This window comes from Aythya fuligula, chromosome 3, assembly GCF_009819795.1.
Source record: "Aythya fuligula isolate bAytFul2 chromosome 3, bAytFul2.pri, whole genome shotgun sequence".
In the NCBI taxonomy this organism is placed as follows: domain Eukaryota; kingdom Metazoa; phylum Chordata; class Aves; order Anseriformes; family Anatidae; genus Aythya; species Aythya fuligula.
The window spans coordinates 22029972-22052627 of NC_045561.1; the positions used below are offsets into that span (position 1 = coordinate 22029972).

Sequence of the window (22656 nt, forward strand, 5' to 3'; positions counted from 1 at the left end):
TCACTGGAGATGCATAGAGGGACACGCAGCAACATTAACATAGCACAGAAGTGGATGATGAAGGGTGTATGAAGATGCCAAAAATTGGGAGTGTGCTGGTGGGCATTAAACAAGGTTCTAGGGGCACAGTGTAGTATATGGAGAAAAGATTTTTTCACAGTGTTGAGTTTGCCTTTCAGATGCTGTAAAGACCTATTGACTAGGTCTGTAACTCAAATATATGATAAAGTATTCAAATCCAGTTCATACAGGAAACATTTTATTAAGCATAACCTATGAACATACATCATATTTTCACTTTACTATCATCCTGGGGAACAAAGTGCTTGCAGAAAGTTGATGAGCCAAGATATACTAATGCTATTTTGTGTAGTACATAAAATATTTAGAACTTTAATAGATCGTGATCCTTTGGATTTCTGGAGTACTCTCCCTCCCAGATATTGAGACAGTGAGAAAACGTTAATGACCCTTTTGTAACTTCTTCGAGGTAGTTAGCAATTAGGCATGATACAGTATCAGCAGTGAACTGATATACAGTAATATTTGCATAATTACGAACTTCATTAATATAGATTTGAAAAAATTGTAGAAGTTTGACTTTGGAGAAGTAGTTTTGTCCAGTAGATTATTCTTGTGATACTTCTAAGCAATTATTATGTATTTCGGATATTCAGAAAGTAAATACCGTCCTGCAGTCCTACTTCCATTTTGATCTCTGATTTCAAGCTATGTCTTTCAGTGTTGGTGTTTTGTTTAATAAATATGAATTCCTTGTACAGACAGTCTTGCATCATTAGCACTGAGTTACTCTATGTTGGTGGAAAGTTTTCTATGGGAGAATCCATTAACATCAGAAAAAATGTTCTATATACAATCCCCATGGGGCGTGGGGGGTGGAGAAAGGTTAGCTGATGCCAGTAAAATTATTTTTGAAGGCAAGAAAGGCAAGCAACATTGAAGGCAATTTTTTTTTAGGGGGAAAAAACAAAACAGTGGGGAAGCAGAGCAGTCTTTCACCACCTGTTTAAGACTGGATCCAATGAGCCGGAGGGACCTTTCTTGTGTCCGAATTGGACCAGGGCTCCTGAGGTCACTGTGAGGGAAACTGAGCCCCAGTCTTTCTTTCAGTAAGACTTTTTTTTTTTTTTTTTTTTGGTTTACAGTTTGCATGCTTTACAAAGGTTAAAGATGCTTGTGAACGTGAAATTGCTTTTCCTACACCTGTGTTCTTTGCTTTACCAGCTCAACCTGACCCTGAAATCAGGGCTCCTGTATTCAAGTGGAGGGAAAAGAGGGCATTTCAACAAAGCCAGCCTTGAGTGGATTGGGACCTGCTTCAGAGTGATGGGTGGCGGGGTTGTAAGATCTGCATCAGGAGGATGCCAGTTCTGAGGTTTGCTTCAGAGATGCCCAGAGCTGAGGAAAAAATGGGAGCTGCCTGGCAACATCTGAGGCTTTGCAGCCGCTAGGAGCGTACCCTGGTAGAGCAGGTTGCAGCCTGCCCCTGGCATTTCCCCTACCACTGTTTTTAAAGCTCCCGGTGCTACAGCCCTGTGCATCCAGTGACACGCTGAGCCCTTTCCAAACGCCACACGCTGCTTCCTACATAGGGGCATGGCAGTAGGGGCTCCAAATCACCACCAAACCTATCTGAGGAGGTCGCGGAGGGGCCGAGGCCAGCCCAGAAACCTCTTTAATTAAAGTTACAGCGGGCGCAGCTCCCGCTCCCCTGCCGAGGGCCGGGCGGGGCGGAGGCCGCGGCTCCGGGCAGGCCCCGCCGGGCCCAACGCCGCCTCCCGGGGCGGGCACGGGGGAGCCGGCGGCCGCGGGGAGGCCTCGCCCCGCGGGGGGCCCGGCCCCGGCTCCGCCCCCACCCCGGCCCCGGCCCGGCCCCTCAGCGCCGCGGCGGCCGCCGGCTGCTCGCTGCCCGCCCCGGGCCGCCCTCAGCTCCGCTCCGCTCGCCGCCCGGCCGCCTCAGCCTCCCCGGCGGTAAGTGCGGGCGTGAGGGGCCGGGCGGGGAGCGGGGAGCGGGAGGGCGCGGGTGCAGCTCGCCATTGTGTGCGCAGAGCCGCTGCTCTGTCCCTCACAGCCCCCTGCGCTATGGGGGACATGCAGGGACCCGTGCCGGGCGCTGCCTGCGCTGAAGTAAAACCGAGGCAGCCGTGCGAAGCAAACCGCGGCCGGGCTGGGCTTGCGGGGCCGCCGAGCCGTGTTGTTCGGCCAGGTGTGCCGCCGGCCCTGGGCCTCGGCTCCGGTGAGCGCATGGGAGCCCCTCCGTGCTGCCGTCAGGTGCGGGGAAGCGCCGGTGGCAGCCCTGACGGGTGTTCCTGCAACCAGGAGAACAAAAGACCTGTTTCTAAATAGACGGCCAGGAGTTTTCCTAACCTAGTGCGGAATGTCACAGCGTGCCCAGGGGGTGACAGCGAGCAGCCCCGGCTGTGCCCGAAGAGCATTTCTTGCTGTCTCTGCTATGCTATCCTATAGCATTCTGAATGGTAATCTCACAGCAAGAGCAACTACAAATAAAAAAAAGGTTTTCAATACAACCGATACCTTCTACATACAGAAGGATGCATATTTCTCCCCTCTCTTTGTAAACTGAATCAGAACTATTTTGGTTCGGAATATTTGCAGCTACAAAAACTTAAATATCTTTCACATGGTAATGGCGAGTCAGTAAATCAAGTAAGAAAGATTTAGTGTGATGAGAGCCTACCGGTTGTAACCAATGCTTGGGTTTTTTTAACAGATTTCCACGCTCTTAAACCATGCTGAGGTATACCTGCTTTCCAGAGCTGTGCATTCCTTTCTTACGGTGTTTTTCTCTAAGCATGTCTGTCTGTAGCTCTCTCTTTCCCTTTCCAAAACTCTGATTACGTATGTGGAGCTTTCTTTTTTTCATTTTCTTAATATCTTTTTCCTTTTTCCCCGTGCATATATATTTAATGAAACTTAAAGGTTGCTCAAAACTTGTGGAAGAGAATTTTCAGGGCTCCTTGTTGTTACTTCTACCGATAGCTGAATTATCTTCATGATGAACTCTGACTTTAGAGCAACTTTGTAGTTAAAGCGCTGCAATTGATTTTTTTTTTTTTTTTTTTTTTTTACACACAGCTTGGCAAATGGTTTCTGTAAATATTGTTTTACTGTTTGTGCCAGGAAAAGTAACTTCAGCTTAAAAGCAAAGTGTATTTCTGAAGCCCTTGCAAAATCTTTCCCACCGTCGGCAGCCTTTTCCAGCTCCTTCCCCCACAGCTGGTGGGGGAGGTCATGCTGTGTGCCAGCTCGGCAACACTGATTCACCAGTGCCCATCTGCAGCGTGAGCTGTGGTGCTGGCATGGGGACATCTGGAAACTCCCTGTCACGGGAATTGCAATTCCTGAGCCAGCCTGCGATGCAGGAAATGAAATCTTGGTGTCTCAGGTTCAAGACGGGACGGCTTCTTAGCAGGTCAAGCTGTCGGGAGGAATGGAAGAATTAACTTTTTTTTTTGAATCACTGGGTTTCAAAACCTAGTCAAAATGAAAATGGAGGAGGAGAAATTTCCATTCTGCAAATCTCTTCTTTTTCACAACTGTATTCTAACTACTGCTGCATGGCAAAAATGCTTAGGTGGTTGAAAATCTGCTTACCAGGGAGACATTGAGAAAATCTATATTTATAGACTGCTCTGCAAATAAACTGACCGTAGTTGCATTTCTCAAAAATGGGAAGTGCATTGTATCGATCCTCAAAGTGGAGTAGGTTTGTTAGTAAGTATATTACATAAACCTGCGTGGTGAGGTTTAGAGATTGTTCCAGAAGATAAAAACACTTACATATGTGTGTATATATAAAATATGCTTTAAATTCCTGAAAACGAAGTGGAAAGGACAGAGAGTGCTTGTTTTCTAGTAAGTGTCTGTATTTTGTATAGCGACAGCTTTTCAGGAAGACACAGTGGTTAACAGCTGAAATAGAAAAGCAGGAGGCAGGGTATTGAGAGAAACCAAGCACCACATACGAATGCATAGGAGTAAGAGCTGGAGAATTTGAAAAATGTCTAGCCGAGAGCCAAACTGGAGATCAACAACCATAAAACATTAAAAAGCTGTTTGTCTTGCTAAAGAACACTGCGGTGATAGATAACTAGACGTCTCCCATAAAAACCAATATCAAATACCAGGCACCACCTGTTACTTCTGGGAACACTGAGAAAAAGCAAAGCTGCAAGGAATGCTGGTGAAGTGAAGGAGGAGAAAGCCCTCCTTCGGGTGGCTGTGCACTGACTGGCACAGAACCCAGGCTGGAGAGGGTTTACACTGGGACTGCACAACCCATTTGCCACATGAAAAAACTTGTAGCTGCTTAAGGGACTGCAAGCCCGTTATAATATTTCATCTGGAAGGAGACTTAATGGGTAGCAGTGGGATTGTTAAACGTTGCTTATTTCGAGAACGCACTGCTTCTGGAGTGAAACTGCTTCAGATGAACTTTTGACATGAAAAGACTCCTGCCCCCCCCCCGGCTTCCCTCCAGACATAAGCTCACGTCAGAACCGTTGTGCTTTGTGGCTGACAGGGCTGGAAGGGCCAGAAAACCCAGACCAGTTTGGTGGGCTGGGTGGCATGCTGCTGGGTAGAGCTGCAAGGCTTTTGATAGCTTTAAAAACAGCCTTCAGTTGTCTTACCCTAAATGAAAAGAAAATAGTTTTATAAAACTCTTTGGTTTTATTTTGGTGCAAGATGCAGAGTTTTAGATTACGTATCTTAAGTGGTTAAAAATACCAAAAATACAACGGTGAACTTTTTTCATCTTCTAACAATCTATACATTATCTATACTAATATGCTAGGCTATACTAAATTTCCACTACATCATTCCCTCTTGAACTTGCACTTCTGTCATTCTCAATTGCAGGCATTATGAGTCCAGATGGGATTTGTTGAACCAATGTTTTTTTAAGTCTTTAAAGTGAAGAAAAAATCTTTCACTTGAAGCCAAAGGAACAGGTGAACTTAATCCACGTCTCAAATGAACACGCTAGTTAGGGAACACCAAATCCTACATAGTTCCCGCATGGTACAGCATTACTTTATTTCCTGAAGGGCTCACAATACAGATGGCAGATGTAGGCTGTGTTCGTTGTTAGCTCTACAAATAATAGAGGGATTACTCCATAAAACTGTCACTACGTCACATTGCCTCTGCAGACGGTGGTACTTTCCAGATATGACACTCTTCCAAACTTACTGCTGAAATGCTTTCTTAGCAGTTACTGTTATCAGGCATCCAGTAGTAGTGGGTAATCCTGCTTTTCTTTCCCTAGCAGTCCAGCTGGTATAATTTCTAAATACACATTTGTGTTTAAAATAATGTGCCTCCAGCTGGAGGGGTGAAGAGAAGGATGGATAACCAAGTATAGTATATTAAACATCAAGGTTTATGCTTTTTTCTAATTGAATGTATTCTTCTGTTAAGTAGGGCTGTATATATTAAAACTGATGTTATATCCACAATGTATCTACAACCCTTATTCTCAGAGACTGTTCTAAAGTACTCTTGCTCCATTTTTTTTCCTCCCTGGATGCAGAGGTTTGTTTTCCCAAGTCTACATGTTAATAAATTCTTATTTTGGTTTTACATAGTGCATTTAACTTCCCTATCTGTGCATCCTCTAAAGGAGAGATTCTCAGTTAACTGTTTCCTTGGGCCATTCCGTTTCACAGTAAGTTCCCAGTCATTGCAGTTGGGGTAGCTGAGACAAAACACAGCAGAGATACAACAACTGCTGGTGAAATTTTGGTGCCAGTGGTGCAGCACACTTGTATGAAGCGTGACATGGGGAATATCACAGGACATAATTTATAGTACCTTCAAATGGGCAAGACGAATTGAGGTAACACTGGACTTGTCAAGTAACATCAGCCATCTTACATTTCGTTAAAAAAAAGCAGAACACAAAGTTACCAAAGCAAATGAAAACAAGCAGTTCAACCAATTTTTGGGAATTAGTTTGAGCAACAATTCTAAGGTCTGTTGGAATAAAACACCTAATTATGTGGCTGCCTTAAGCATACAAAGTAGTTCTGCTGACTTCAATAGAGCATGGAAAGAGGCTCAGGGTGAGCAGATACTTCTACGTCTTGATCAGACTCGATGAAAATGAGTAGAGCTCAAGTGTTTCTCACTGCTTATGAAGGAAGAATCAGTTTAACCCGTTATTGTTTTTTATAGCTTGAAATAGTTCATGGATGATCTGTTCACCAGGGGAACAAAGGCAGAGTTACATCGCTCGTGTTGTACTGCTGATGGTGATCTCTGGCGTTTCTTGGAATTTACTAGTGTCTGTAGTTCTATTTACTGAAAATTGAGTTTAAACTGAAAAAGATGCAGGGAGATATTACGTCCATTGAAAATAAGGCATTTTATTTTTCATCGCATTAAATGCAGGCTGTGGTGCTGTCTGAAACTGAAGTCATAATCCCTGTGCTGGTGTTCAGCAGCACAGACACTGCGAATGTCTCTGCACGGAGAGCACCAGCTCCCAAGGGTGTGAGTTGTAACACTTGCATCTCCGTGCTGCAGGCACACCTCGTAAAGTGATTCCTTCATGAAGTGATTCGAAACAGCCACTAAAAATTATGCAGTGTTATCTCAATTGCTGCGTGCACAGATGTCCTGGGTTTAAAGCAAAAAGAATGTGGTCTTTCATTTCCAAGGACTCGGTATCTGCAGGATCTCCATACCTGATTTTCAATTACAATAATAGCCTGCAGAGCTGTAACTTTCAGCAGTTTCCAGCAGTCTCAAATAATGATATTTAGGCCAACTAACATAGAAAAAGAAATGCGACAACACCACCATGCAATGAATCTGTTACACGAGCGAATGAAAACAATCAGGCAGAAATTCCTAAAATGCTGCCAGCCGACTCAATGGGAGCTTTCTCTGCCTCGCTGTCCCTCTGTCTTGCTCTCGTCCACTCCAGCAGCCTTTGAAGCTGCCTCCAGTTTGCGACAAAACTTGACTGTTCAAACACAGCGCCATTTCACATGACTAATGCATCTCTTCAGGCTGAACCAAACTTTAGCCAAGCACTTGAATTTACTCTCTGTGCTCTGTGAAAAGTCTTCAATGGGCTTGACTTGCCTGGCCCCGGGAGGGGGTATCGGGCAGGAATGTGTGGAATTGGACTCGGGAAAAATCACCTTGTTTAGCAGCATATTCTCCTGCTCTGACTGCTTATCTAAATGAAAGTGACTTCCCAGGGAATCTGACTCCGCACATGATCTAGAACAAATAGCGCGGGATTAATTTTTGTTTCAGCAGCGAAGGATTTAGTTATGTCTCGGGGAGATCCTGCGCAGGGGGGCTGCTGGGGGCAGCATTCCTCTGTGCAGAGCGCTTTCTGCTCAGAATTAGCATTCAGGCAATTAAATAGCTCAGCTGGCTGGGAAGGCTTAGCTCTGAGCGCTCGGCAAAGGTAACAGAGAAGAAAATGAGTTAGAAACTTTCTCGCTTATCTGTCTTAACCTTTGTGTTGTGTCTCTGCAAAGTTCAGTGTCTGTAATGCAAGCCTTGCAATTTCAACTTGGAATGTTGCTGTTTGAATTCGGTACTGGAAGGTTAATGTGACTAGCCAAAATAGTTATAATGAGCTGATCCTAATTTTTAAGCAAATGTTGGGTTGTTAGTGTAAATAGCGTATAATTAGTTTGTCCTTCATTCTTCTTTCTCCTTACTCCTCCATCTTCCCCCTCCAAAAAAGCCATGTAACTTGGGAAACAAATTCTTACCCTAGATAAGTGTGATGTTTGACCTTTCTTGTTATTTATCAAAATCATCTCTAGCTTATTTCGAAATCTTAGTAAAATACAACTGGAGATAACATGGGGAATTATCTGTTGTCAGTTTTGAGTTTGAGACAAGCTCCTTCAAAATCAATAGTTTCCTTCTCCAAAATTAATAGTTTTCACTTATTTATGTTTTCCTCAACAAACAAACAAACAACTTTAGAACAAAATCTTTAATACCCTTTATTTTCAGCACATTGCATTTCTTAATTGCTTATGGAATACGTCACTTGTAAGGATCAGCTTCTCAATCTGCCATAATTGAATGCTAGGATTTTTATTTTTTAAGCTTAGGAAAAGCGTGTTGTCATACTATATATTTTTGTTATTTGTAATAGTTCATTTTGAACTTTTGCTAAAGAGCTAGTCTACCACCCAGCAACTTTGACAGATGCTTGATTTATTTAAATAAGGATTTTTCAAAGAACATCTTCAAAGATATGAATGTGCCCGGTTTTCGGCAGAAATGGGAGGATAAGAAGGAAAGCTACCAAAGCCACACATTAGTGGTGATTAAACAGTTTATACTGTGTGGTCCTCTCTCCTGCTGGCTTTCAAAGCACACAGGCAAAGCTGCAGTGCGAAGTTGTGGATCGTTAGGCAGTTTATACGGAAGTCTGCTTTCATAAATAGTGGCCATTACTTAGTCTTACACAAAATGATCTTGTTCCCCTGCTTCTCAGCCATTACTTGTTGGCTATGACCCAGAGACTGTCATTTGACTTGCATTTTGCTTTAATTACTTAATGTAACTTTTAGTTGAACAAGAATGTCCTTCAAAACCTTCCTGATGACATGTGACCATTGCCCTGTGTTAAGAGAGATGAGAAGAGCGTTACTAATTTAAAGCTAAAGCTATTTCTGAGCATCTGAAAACACTGCAGCTCTGTAAGCTTTATTTTTGTTTCTTCAGGAACATCTTCTATCCATCAAGAACTTGGAGCATGGCAATGAGTGATGTCAGCGAGTCGGTGATTCTGAGCAATGGCAGCATCTTGTCAAATGCTTCTGGCCCAGGCATCATTGCAGCTAATGATGGAGAAGTTGCTGTCCAACAGCTCACTTCCAAGGAAACGCCAAGAACAAAAGCAAGTCCAAACGGCTGCCTGCAACTCAACGGTACAATCAAACCCTCCTTTCTGCCTTTAGACAACCAAAGAACTCAGCAGATGTTGTCGCAATGCTGCCACCCCTGCCCGTACCATCACTCTTTAAGTAGCCATAATAACAAGCAAGAATGTCATTCGGTGGTTGGCAGCTCAGCATCATCTCCTATGACTTCGTGCTGCATGCAGCCACACACTGAGTACTCAGCATCTATTTGCCAAAAACACCCACCCATATATCAACCTGCCTGCTGTCTTCAGCCCTCCCCATCCTTCTGCCTTCACCATCAGTGGCCTGACCATTTTCAGCATCAGCCTGTGCAGCAACACATAGCCAGGATAAGGTAAGCAGATTGCAGGTTTGTGGTTGTTTTTAGTTCTTTGGGTGGGTAGCTGTTTCCATAAATATGTCATTTTCTTAAAACAAAAACAAAAAACACATCAGAAAAGGAAGATAAACAAACCTTTTTCTCTAGTGTTTTTACAAGTTAATCTTTTATTTGTTAACAGCATGATTTTTTTTGGAAGTATCCAAGTCAGGAAAATAATTTTGTTTTGCTACATGGATATTACTGAAATGAATGAGTTCTTTCTGGAAAAAAAAAAGCTGTTTTTAATTCTTGGGGCATTATGTGAAATGAACTAATGCAGAGATAGCTAAGACAGCACGGAAAGAACTGGCATATCTACATTGTCTAAGCAAAACCCATATTTACCTCAAAAGGTGCTTTAGAAACTATTTTCAACATTGCCATTCATAAATGTATTGGCTGTTTTTTTTCTCTTTGTCAAATCAGCTTTCTCAGTGAGTTGCCTCCATGTGTTTTCAGCTTATCTGCTAAACTCTAAAGTTGCGCTAGGACTGAGAAACTTTGTATTGTTCCATGTTTTGAACCTTTCTGTCCTCCACTTTAGAGAAACTTGCCTCTATCTGTTAGTTTTGGAGATCCAGTGACAGTAATCCTAGCTAGGGGGAGCAACAATCACAAGGAAAATCTGCTACGGCCTGCTGGTTCTGGGGGAGATCACTGTCAGTCCAAGAGGCAGTTTGTAAAAATCAAATTCCCCGTTGCAGTAAGACACCTCTAAGCTTTTTATGCAAGGTTATTTTTTCCTGAGTTGCACTTAAGCCAGATTGGATGGTTTTTCACTGGAGCAATAAAAGCTGCCCGTCTCCCTGTCATCCAATATTTGCATCCTTGCTCTAAAACTTGGAGCTACAAGTTATTCTCGGACAGTTATATGCATTTTGCCTCAATGGAATGTATGGACTAATTTTAAACTTCTGAGAATAGTGGGACAGACTGGGACATCCAGATATCCAATGTGGAAAATGTCAAAGTGAATAAAGCTTTTTTCCTTAAGGTAAAAGCAGATGAAAATAAGGATAATACAAAGTATAAATCAGCTTTCCCCTGCCAGTCGTTCCTCTTACAAAAGGAAAAAAATCTTTACTGTTGGAACTGCTTCAATCCCCCATTCCATATGTGTTTAACTGTTAAGAAAAGTTGAAAACTTGCATATAATTCTGTATGCAAAGGTATGGAGGGAAGTTGAACTATTATTGAATCGGTCAGTTGTACTTTCCAGTGTCAAAATGGCAGCACTAACTTTGCTGTTTTTCTCATTCTGAAACAGGTCTGTTAAACTTCATCTGTATTCCATGGTCTTGAGGAAGGGAACAAATTTGATGCAGAATCTGTGTTTCTGTTTTTACTCCAGATAAGAGCACTGAAAAGTTATTTAAGATATGGTAGAATAATGATTTCCATAGTATTTCAGAAATACTATGTTTTTGTTTGAGCTATTCTGATTAGGATCTTGAACCAAGATGCTTTTTTAATCTTGCACTACCTTACCATGACATACATTAGTACATAAATGTACATAAGTTATTTATCATTTGATAAATGTTCGTCTTAATGTTAGCAGTCAAACAGTCAAAATAAGGATAGAATCTGGCCTTTAAAGCACCTGTAGTTAGTAGTTATTAGGTATCTGCACTAGCATACTCTACATATCGCTATCAAAAGTTTGTTTATTTTCTGGAATTCCTTCTAGAACTGAATCTTGTCATCAAGAAGATGCTTGCAAGATGCAAATTAAATATTTTCATCAGTCTTCTAAATGCCACCCAGCCTATAGTTGCTGTCACCTGTTTTTAGCTCTAAACATGGTAAATTGGACTCAAGTCTCTTGCCATGCTGGGAAAGCTGGACTTTCACATACATTTTACCGCCTTAAACTGGCAGTATCTACACTGATGGAAAATGCATGCATCAGTTATTAGCATGGAACCAACCACTTTTTTTCTCTGAACAGCCTACAAAGTGTGTCTGAATATTACAGCCTTCTGTTGCATTGTGAATCCAGTTTATCATGCTATAAGACCATTGTCGATGAAAATATGTTGGTAGATGTTAAAAAAAAAAAAAAAAAGGGGGGGGGGGGGCATTGCAACTGGATGCAGCCTTGCAGAGGAATGGCTCTATGCTCAAGAAGCAGCAGTCTTGTTCATCAGTAGTTACTTTGCAGTGCTAAAGAGAAGATTAACACTGGACATGAGATATTTTTAAATGATTTGTTCCACACTCTGATATTATTATATTTTGAGCCTATAATCTGCACAACATCTCCTTCTCTAGACATTTTTCCTAATTTTTCTAGGCTAACTGGAAATCATCCAGTTCTATAATATGTGCATGTTTTAACATGGTTATTTAAAATGCAGGTTCTCATATGATACATTAACTAAATTCAGAATGCAGTCAAACTAGCTTTCATTTTGGTCCTTCATAATTTAAAAATATGCATTCAAGTATTGTTAAAGTTTTAGGTCTGGGGGGTGTGATTTGATAGAGGGGGGTGAATGCTTTCTGCAAACTATATCACTAATGCTTACAGCTCTGGGCAGGTAACCAATTATTTCAGCACGACAGGTTTTGTCAGGTTTTTAAGCCCAAGGCTTAACATTTGCTAGTGACCTAATGTTAAAGGAATGTGGGTCTGGTGTATCATTGGGGATTGTAGTATATAAAGAAGACAAATTGAAATAATGCCACTCTTAAAGGTGACTAGATGTGGAATTTTGTAGTGTTCAGCTTTGAAGAGTAAACTAAATTACATAGAAATGTCAACTGTGCACCATAACTTGAAGGTCTAGGCAACTGGTAGTTTTTCAGATGGGTGAAAAAGGCTTGTAACATAAATTAAACAAAACATTTGTAGTGGTTGGTGGTATACAATGTAAAGGTGGCAAACAACTCTAAGTCTATTATGAAAGCAGGTAAAGTAGGTAACTGTTGGCCATAATGATTCTGATTTTTAGATATTTTTGAGGTTGAAAGATACTGAACAAAGTTTTGTGCTATTTTGTGTACATTTTTAAGATGCTATGCATTTAAACATGTTCATACCTCTTTTCTAGTAGGCACAATATCTTGACAGCACAAACACGCCCTGTGAAATTCCAGCTGTCTGTTCATATCAGAATGTAATGGTCGAAGGGGCTCGGTTTGCTTTCTAACAAATGGTTTCTCAACTTACCAGTTTGGAACATGGTATGATTAGTTCTTCTGTTCAGGTACTACTGGAAGACTTTTCCACCATGTCCCTTAAAAAGGCTCGTGTTGAAGTAATCCTTTATGTCTGAAAGTGCTTATGTATCAACAAATGTGTAGCCCTGGAAGGTGGGTGGTTATTGCCCCTCCTTTGCTTCCATCTGCTTCTGTAATTATCAGCAACCTTCACCGGGTAGGCAGTAGAAATAAGAAAGAGGATCCAAGCAAGGCTGTTAATCTGTTGTTACCCATAAGAAGTGGAAAAATCATGAAGACTGATGTTTGACAACTGGAAGGACCGAGTTAGGAGTCACTAGGGAAGAGTGAAACCATGCAGCCTAGTAGCATGTTTATTGGGATGAAAGAAGGATAAAATAAATAACGAACAATTCCATATTCCAGCAGATCTAAACACTGCAGAAATGTATAACCAGAAAACTCTTGAGCATTCCTGGTCTTTTTCAAAATCTGTTATTTATATATGAATGTATACATGTAAATAGGGGCAGAAGAGGAAGAACGTGCAGAAATGGTTCAGTAAGTTGTTGCAGATTTGTGGAAAGCATGTGGTAACAATGCTGTCTATAGCTGTTGTGTCTGCTACCCAATTAAATTGCTTCTTTCAGATTTGTATGTGCACTTTTTGATGGGAAACACTAATTAAAAAGTAACTGTATCCTTACTAATCTTGATGATAACTCTTTTGGAATTGTGTTTTGCGATACAATTTAGAAAACTTGAATCTATGAACTCAGAGACAAAAGGTAAGGGAGAAGAGGTCACGGAGCTGCAAGAAGTGGTGATAAGGAAATGGCTCCAGTCTGCCAGGGCATGTACTGCTTGCAGTTCTGCAGTATTGGACCCATAAATTCACACAAGTTCTCTTTTCTTAGAGTAGACCTGCTTTATATCATCTACCATTATTTATATTTCAGGACTATAATGTTAATGCTTTTGACTAAAGCAGATAAGTAAAGAAAACTGCTCTGTGAAACATCTGAATAATCTCTTTTAAAAAGACCAGGATGAAAGGACACATGGAATGGTCTCTCCCTGACCATATAGTCATATCAAGCTAGAACATGAAAATAAAATCAGTTTGAAGCCTTACAGAATCATTAGTTTGGCTAAAATTGAAAACTGGGATATTTGGGAATTGCTCCTCATCCTCCATCAGAGAATGAGGAGAATCATCAAAGAATGAGAGAAGTGGAGCTGCTCATGTTATTTCCTGTCTTCATGAACTAAAATTCTTTGAGCACCCAAAATCCTGTGAGGTGAGCAGAACAGCACAAGTAACCAGGCTGCAATTCACATCTGAATTGCTGGATTCCAAAATTTCACTTGCGAGACCAAGCAAGGCAAAAACATGGTACTGCAGAGTCAGGAAAATGGTAAAGTGTTGGTATCTTAAGATTTCTTGCGCGTCTTCCTTCCAGTTAGATTTAAGCCTTCTTTTGAACTGTTTTGACATTGCGGATTTATGTTAGGCTCTGGGATTCTGAGTTCTGCTGTATCTCAGAGGGTTGTGTGCCACACACTGTTTAAACATTACTGCAGCTACACTTCAGTACTTTTATTTTGATAATTTAAAAAGGGACACTATGAAAATGAAAAGGCTGTGAAGTGAAGGTAGAATTACCCATTTTCTATTTTGCTTCTAGTTACTTGGCACAAATATTAGAACCAGAAAGAAATAAAAAGCTCTTTTCTTTTTTTCCTCAAAAAGCAAGGGAATATTTGCCAAATACCAATCGTAGTAACAAGACTTTGTTATGAAACAGCTCCCTGCTTGATTCCAGGAAAAGGATAATTGTTATCTGGTACATTCTGCAGGGCTCGCAGAGCTGATTATGCGTATACATGCGTATATAATAGCTTTGAATATAGACTCTCATTTCAGCAACATTAACTGTTCATGAGAACTCCTACATAGAGATTTTGAAACAAAATGTTTTTCACCTAGATAAATATTTTCCGTTTTGAAAATTCTTAGCTTCTACTATATTCAACACATTCAAGGATTCTTTTGTTTTAATTTTTATGCATTACGCATAATGTATATGTGTATGTTTATATATACGCATAATGTGCATTAACGTCTTCTGTATAATAAGTGTGCATGTACTGTGTTGTAGATTAATTAAAAGCTTAACTTCCTTCCCATAGGAAGATTAAATATGTATATTAAAACAAAAAATCTTTTAGGTGAGATTTTTGAAGGTTGTTTCTGAACCATTTTATCAACCTTCTTTAGCTGAAAGGCAGAAGCTGTTCCTGTTGTTTCATTTAAGGTACATGATGTTACAAATATCGTGATTCATGCTGTAGATCGGGAATACCTGCATGTTAGTAAGTTGCATGGAAACACTCCAATTCTGACTTTGTTCTCCTTTATTCCATGGTAAAATAGGAATTCTTTATCCCATGGTTTCCCAGAATGAAGAGGATGGAGGCAAATGTGAACCACAAATGAGGTGCTCCCTTTTGTGTCTCAGTATTAACAGCCCAGTGGCGTACCTGGATTTTAATACAGTTGATGAACGGAAAGGGAATGTATAGCAATTTGGTGCATCTTTCTGAATCTGAGTCCGACTGCAGGTTCTCTGTTGTGCAGATGTGCAGGAAGAGCTCTGCCTGTGACCAAATACATTCTTTATCTGGATTTTGCTTTCAGTTCGAGCTGTGCTTTCTCATTTTGACTTATTTTATTCAATTTTCCTTAGCCTTAAGTTACCGTGTTCACCAATGACTTAAGAAGTTTATGGTGGTTTTGTTAATTCATTTACTGTTCCCATGATGATTACTGTTCATTGTCAGTTCTGCAAACATAAAATAACTTGGTTAGTATTGCACAGAGCTGAAAGCAAAAAACAACATGCAGAGAATAAAAAATGTCATTTATAATCTACTGGCAGACCACATTAATAATAACATCTGTAGGGAAAAAAATAAGTGCACTTAAAATCAAATTCATTAGGCAGTTTAAGGGATTCTTGTAGGCTTTTAATAGTATTAATTAAGCATTAGTAATTGTCTACCAAGCATTGCTTTGAATCAAGCATTAATGCAACAGCAAAAAAGGATGCCTAAAGCTTGTGCTATGCCCTGAGTGCAGCTGAGTACCAGCTGGGCAGTGTTGTGACCTTTAGTCCCTGCCACTTACCGACTCCAGGTTCGGTGTGCTTGAAAAATGAATTTCCCGTGCCCTGCATCCCTCACCTTTCCTTGAACAATAGGGTAGCTAGTACTTAACTAGCAATCTGCTGGGCCTTTGAACTGTAGTCTTCAGAAGGTGTAATTAGCTGATAATGTGAGAGAAACATACAAAAAAAAAAAAAAGGCCTTCCTTTTGAATTAAATTGACTGGAAAAACAGCATCAGCTGTGTTTCCTCTTGAAAAGGACTAGTCTGTGTGTTGAGACAACTTTTAAAACTGACCATTTATGTACACATTATATTTAGAAAAAAATATAGCAGAACAGCTAAATCAGTGGCAGTTCATTGAAGTGCTTTGCCCATGTGTAGTTGTTCTCATGCACCGTTAACTTAATACTGGGTTGTGATAAGGTTCACGTGTGAAACAAGATAATAGTCAATGAAGAACAGAAGTCTAAACTAAACATAGCCAGTTACCTCATTTTTCACATCATTAAAGAAACGAAATACTTGAGTATTCCTGTTTCTTGAAAGCTTTCAGTTTTCCTGAATGGGAGGAAATGTGCTGCATGAGGAGTGGACTTTTTCAAAGCTTTTTGTAAGCTTCCGTAATTGTCTGTAGGTCATTCTAAAATCACTTGTCCTTCCTCTCTGATGATATTTCAATGTGTTCTTCATCTCCTAGGAAGTAATAATCGATGTACATGCTTTTAAGTAATCAGTTGTTCTTGAGCAGTAAAAACAACAAAACAAAAGACAAAAAAAAACACACACAGATGGGGGGGAGGAGGGTGTGGCGAGAGGGGGAATATACCCAAGCAATTTGACATTAATTTTGTTACTCTGGTATGAGTTTTCTGCTCAGTATATCTGTTGAATAAACAAATGTCTTGAAAAAAAGCTTTGTTCAAAGGGTATCTTTCAAGCTTCTGAGAGCAAAAATGAACCCTCTGGTGACTTGCATTCACAAATTCTTGTAGCTGCCCAGGAAGGAAGACTGAAGCATGTACCAGTTGAAGCACGGTATACAGCAGTCTGAAGTCTCCCTGTTCCAGAGTCAAACTTATATATACTTAACATCATTAATGCCTATAAAAACACAGGCTTCAGCCTTTGCAGAGAAATACCTTTATGAAAATAGGTGCTCTTGTACACCTCTCTCATTGTCTTTGGTATCATCTGATGGAGCCTCTTGTGTATGTATGTTGTGATTTGTTGGGTCACGTTAGTTTCCCATCTGTCAGAGAAATATAAGATGTGACCATGACCTTGCACTGCTCCATTCAACTTGGGAGTGTAATATAAACAGCTTTGAAATAGAATATTTCTCAGGAAGGAAATTTTTGCCAGTTAAACTGCTGAAAACTACTCTAGTCATCAGTTAAATCCCTGAACATATCTATTAATTTCACTGTGATTTCAAAGAAAAGAAAAAAGACTAATGGTTTTAGACTTGCGAAGGATCTTGAAATAATATTAGTCTGCACCAAATTAGCTGCTGGCTTGTTTTCAGATAATGATTCATGGTGGTATTTTACTATGCTTTTTTATTGTCTTGAATAGTTCAGAACTTTTGTTTAACTTGCCAAGCAGTACTATACGTGCCTTCAGTGCTTCAGAAATTAAAGGAATATATATTTATGTATATATAGCTTCAAGTAAACGTTTTGAAGAAGAATATACTTTAAATTGTATATAAACAGTGCCATTTAGAATTGGGACAATCTATTTTAAGTATGTTTGGCAATTTTCTTTTTGGTAGTCTGAGAACTCTTCAAAAGTGGCTGCACTCATTGGAGAAGAGTTTGAGGGAAAGGAAAGTATAAGAAAAATTATTTTAGAGTGTATGTTATTTAGGTCCCTCATAGACTGTCAGATTTTCCTACAGAGAAGATGATTTACGTCCTGTTGAAGACAAGCGAACAAGCTTGACTCTATTAAAGAACAGAGCCAGCTTTCTTTGCAGTTGATAATATTTAGTCAGTTCTTCAAGATGAAAGAGGGAAGCAATCAGAAGTCAGTATTGCAAAAATGAGGTTCTGTAGAACCTTTAGACATAGGTTTTCAGTTAACGCAGGCTCCTGCAATGTATTCAGTCCCTATGGAGCACCAAAAGAAAAGTTAAAAAAAATAGCCAGGAACCCCAAAACTTGAAGACATTTGTAGGAGCATTTCAATTTTAAGTCATCTCTATGTTTAAAAAATTGTATTATAATTTTAGCATAGAGTAAATCATACTGGGATATTTAACTCAAGAAGTAACTTCCAAATTAAAGCGCATACAGATAGGATGTTAATATTGCATTGACCTCCCCCGTACATTGACTTGATAGAAGCGCATTTTCCCACTAAAGCAATCTGTTGTATGCTGCCATTAGCTGGAAACTTGTGATTGGGAGATGCCAAAACTACCTTTTACTTCTGGAAAGTAGGTTCATAAAGTTAAATAATGTTTTCAAAGCAGAAAGTGGGCAAAATCCATCTCAGTTATGTAGGGTTTTGCCACTGATGTTAAAAGAGTCTGGTTTTGCACAGTGTGCATGCTCTAGGCCAGCAGAGCAGGCACTTTTGTGGTAAATTTAAATCAGTACCTCTACCGTAGGAGGACAAGTGTCTTGGCCTGGGGTTACACTGGGGTTACAGCATTGGTGGATAGGGGAACAGCAACTGACATCATCTACCTGGATTTTGTACAAAGCATTTGACATTGCCCTGCGTGATATCCTTATCACTAAATTGGAGAGATGTGGATCTGATGGATGAACTACTTGGTGGGTAAGGAATTGGCTGGATGGTCGCACTCAAAGGGTTGCAGTCAACAGCTCAACGTCCGAGTGGAGACCAGTGACGAGTGGTGTTCCTCAGGGGTCTGTGTTTGGACATACGTTAACATCTTTGTCAGTGACCTGGGCAGTGGGATCAAGTGCAACCTCAGCAAGTTTGTGGATGACACCAAGCTGTGTGATGCGGTCAACATGGTGGAGGGAAGGGATGCCATCCTGGGGGACGTACACAGGCTGGAGAGGTGGGCATGTGTGAACCTCATGAAATTCCAGAAGGTCCTGCACGTGTTTCAGGGTAATCCCAACTTTACAGTACTTAAAGGGGGCCTGCCAGAAAGCTGAAGAGGTCCCTTTGTTCAGGGAGTGAAGTGATAGGACAAGGAGTAATGGTTTTAAACTAAAAGAGGTTAGACTTAGATTAGATATTAGGAAGAAACTCTTCACTCGGAGGGTGGTGAGGCACTGGAACAAGTTGCCTAGAAAAGTTGTGGAATCCCCATCCCTGGAGGTGCTCAAGGCCAGGTTGGATGGGGCTTTGAGCAAACTGAGCTAGTGTTAGGTATCCCTATCCATGGCAGGCAAATTGGAACTAGATGATCTTTAAGGTCCCTTCCAACACAAACCATTCTATGATTCAGTTTAAGAATCATGTGGACAATGATTTTATTACTGGTAACACCTTCCTTCATAGTTGTTTTCCTTTCAGAAAGGCAACGTTATTTGCTCATACTTCTGTAAACATAGAACATATCCTCATTTGGGACTGAAGAGGTATGTAAGAATACAAGAAGATGAGACAAAACCTTTACAAAATTTGATACCTCAACTATAAAAATGTGAATTGACAGCTTATGGATTTTTGGTTTCTTCTACGTCTTCCATTTTGCTTAAATTTATGCATAAGAATATTTCATAAGAATTTATAAGAATAAATTTTAAATTTATATTTATTTTAAATAATTTTACATTTTAAATTTATTTATTTAAAGTAAAATTATAAGAATAAAAACTTATAATTTATATAATTTATAATAATTTATAAGAATAAAGTTTTAGCAGACATAATTCGTAAGTATAAGGTTAAGCAAAGATGCAACACTGGGAGTTTACGCTTTTTGATGGGATGAAATAGCAGTTAGTTTCTGATCATCTCTCCCTGATAATCTAGAGATAAAATTAAATCCTTATGGGTTTTTATTGATAGTTTATGTGGGAAAGAACAAGAAAATTCTTTGCATTTTTCTCACTTTCGATAAGATGTGAAAACCAATAGTCCATCAAAAAAAAGAGTTCCATCTTAACAGCATCCCTCTGCTGTGGCTTGTCCTGTTTCCTTTACAGATGTAAATAAGTAAAGCTAACTACATGCAAAGACAATAAATACTACGTGTTTAAAGAATATCTAGAGAAAGTTCATGATTAAAGTTGGGGAAAACTGCACATCATAGTAAAAAACTTAATTTGGAGGCTTACAGAAAGTTTTTTGGCAACTTAAGCAGTTGCATTTGTTGTTTAAGTGGTTGCACTGACTGACAAAATGATAAAGCAGGTAGGTGTTGTTACCTCACAAAGTGGCGAAAGCTAGCTCAATACTTTAGAGCAATTGAAATTGTTCTCATGGGTCAAGAGCATCTTAAAAACTGTAGGATTTTCTTCCTTTGTAGGAATTTGCTTTGTATTGTATGTTCTAATGGAGCTTGTACACCATGATGCGTATCTCGTTCTGTCCTGCAGGGATTTAGCTTATTCTTGAGTGTAATAATGACAAAAGGCTGTTTTATCACTTCTTGTAACCAGAGCTACAAACAAATGGAATAGTGTCCCTCCAGCAAAGCAAAGCATTGAGGTTAAACACCTCATAATTCTTGGCCCCTACGCAAATGATTTGTTTTTGTTGTTGAAAAGTATGTTTTGTGCTTAGATGAAATGCCTGAAATCTTCAGTTTCTTCCAGATCAGCCAGGAATGATTTAAGTTCAGTAAACTAAAGCTTCTTCAACTTCTTGAGTTGCTTGCTAGAAGAAAAGTCTAATTTCTCCGCTCTATTTTTTTTTTTCTATTTAACTGAAATTCATATTTTTTTTTCCACAGATAATTTCTTGATACTATTTTTTTTTTCAGTAAGCACAGTTAATTTAACATTTTGGACTCCTCTTTAAATGAAATACAAGATGAAATTATTTTTTAATGATTTTTTTGTATCACTGTGTTTAGACACCTGTGGTATATACATGGTGCTTCAAAACGAAGGTCCGATTTGTGTCCTGTACACTACTTCACAAATACGCTATGTGTTTTTATGGACATGATGTTATTTGTACTGAGAAAAACAATGCAAGCCTTTTAAGAATAGCTGCATGAGGAAAGCAGAATTAAGACTAAGCAAACTTTCGGTGTTCGTCCATGCTGCCAGAAGGTAAGTTCTTACAGATCTGCTGCATTTGCTCCGGATCCCATTTTACTAGAGCAGTTGTGATTGCCCCTGCGGCTCTGCTCTCTGCAGTACCATTGGGGATCACTTTGCATCCCTGTGACAATTTCTTCAGTCGCTTCTATGATAAATAGCTGCAAGCTAAGCTTTTATTTTCAATACTTTATGGAGCTCAGAGCCAAAATGACAAAGGCTGGCAATCTGACCTGTTAGTTTTCTCATTTAGAAAACTGGGCTTTTCCTCATCTGCCAAGTTTCTGTCAGAGACCATTTGTGTGCTACACTTGGACACACATTTGAGCCCTGAAATTATGGTCCACTGTTGCTGTTTGTAATTTAAAAGCAGCTGAGTGTGGATCTCTGCTGGATGCGCTGCATTTTTCAGCAGTTGGTACTTTTTCATCTGAGACCAGTTTCCGCAGGGAAGTAGGAAAAGTGGCTGCAAATACCGGTGTTTATCTTTTTGAGATGCTTATTGCCCATCCATCTGAAAGTCAGCAATGAACTGCTTGATGGCAGGTAACAGGATGAAGAAGAGCAGTGTGTCATCAAGAAATGCCTGTACCAGCAGCAACCACATAAACATCAGGAATCACTTCTTTGCAGTGCAGGTGATGGAGCACTGGCACGGGTTGCCCAGAGAGACTGCGGAGTCTTCCTGGAGATAGTCAAATGCCACCTGGACGTGGTCTTGGGCAACCTGCTCTGGGTGTCCCTGCTTGGGCAGGGAGGGTTGGACCTCCAGAGGCTCCTTCCAGCTTCAGCTGTTGTGTGGTTCTGTACAACAGCGCCTTTTAGCCAAGGCTGGAAGTTCTCCTGCTTCTCTTACACAGGAAGCAGCTGCCCTGGCAGTTTCAGGTTTATCTATGGTTCTTTTAGGTGTATCTATGGTTCTTGTAGTTGTTGCCTTATACCTTAGAACAGGGTGCAACAGTCCCAGTCGGTGCCTTTGTGCTGCTTCGTATCTGGGGTGGTAGCCCGACAGGCATTCATTTCAGCTTAGTCTGACTCATTCGTGGTTCCTCCAAGGAACAAAGGGGAAAAGTCCCTCTACATCTGAGCTTCAGTTTCTATCTGCACACAGTGTAACAGAAATTAATTGTGTGTAAGTGTCATGAAATAACTCAGAAGCCAAATATTTAACCAGGGCTTTATCCAGAATTATAATAGGGATTTAATGTGATTTAGGAGTACCCTGTTTAGCCAAGTTAGTACAAAAGCATGTTTTGAAATGTATCGACCCTCTTTAACTGACTTGATAAAACAAGTTACTATATAAACAAGTTAATACACTTAAAACAAGTAGGCAGGAATGCTTGTGGTCAAAAATTGTATCTTTTTCTACCTTTTAGTTTACTGATAGCCACCAATGCATTTTTACATGTTGCTTACTCCACAGTAGGTAAAAAGCTCTCATCAAAGTATGCTTCAAAACATAGTCTGTTTTTGTAATTTTCTGTCATAGCTACTTCCTGCAGCTTTTCTTGCATCCACTCGTGAAGCAGCTGGCATTGCTTCTTTTTGGTGTGAGGTGAAAGTGGTTACTTTAATTGATAGTTTTTTCACAATTGAGATTTGTTGAGGGAAGGCTGCAAAAAGAATGACTTGGAATATCTAGGTAATTGTACTGTCATCTGTTACATCCAGGTTTGTATTCCTCTGAATCTTACTAGACAAGCAAAACAAATGCACTACGTAAACAATAAGGCATCCACAATTTTATTAAGTGTTAAATTCATTTGGAGAAGTTCCATGCTGAAGGAACACACTCATGACACAT

General features: G+C 40.1%; 1 protein-coding gene across 2 annotated transcripts in view; it reads left to right on the plus strand.

The window, feature by feature from the left end:
• The window catches only part of DISP1 (dispatched RND transporter family member 1), a 74550-nt gene that overhangs the window by 30518 nt on the left and 21376 nt on the right, over positions 1 to 22656 (plus strand). Inside the window, exons 1-2 of one of the 2 annotated variants that reach the window (XM_032184564.1) lie at positions 1950 to 1992; positions 8752 to 9288. In XM_032184564.1, the coding sequence (XP_032040455.1) occupies positions 8783 to 9288 (506 nt within the window). In that variant the 5' untranslated portion in view covers positions 1950 to 1992; positions 8752 to 8782. Of the gene's footprint in view, positions 1 to 1949; positions 1993 to 8751; positions 9289 to 22656 lie in introns of those variants that run through there. The other variant, XM_032184563.1, reaches the window with a different exon arrangement.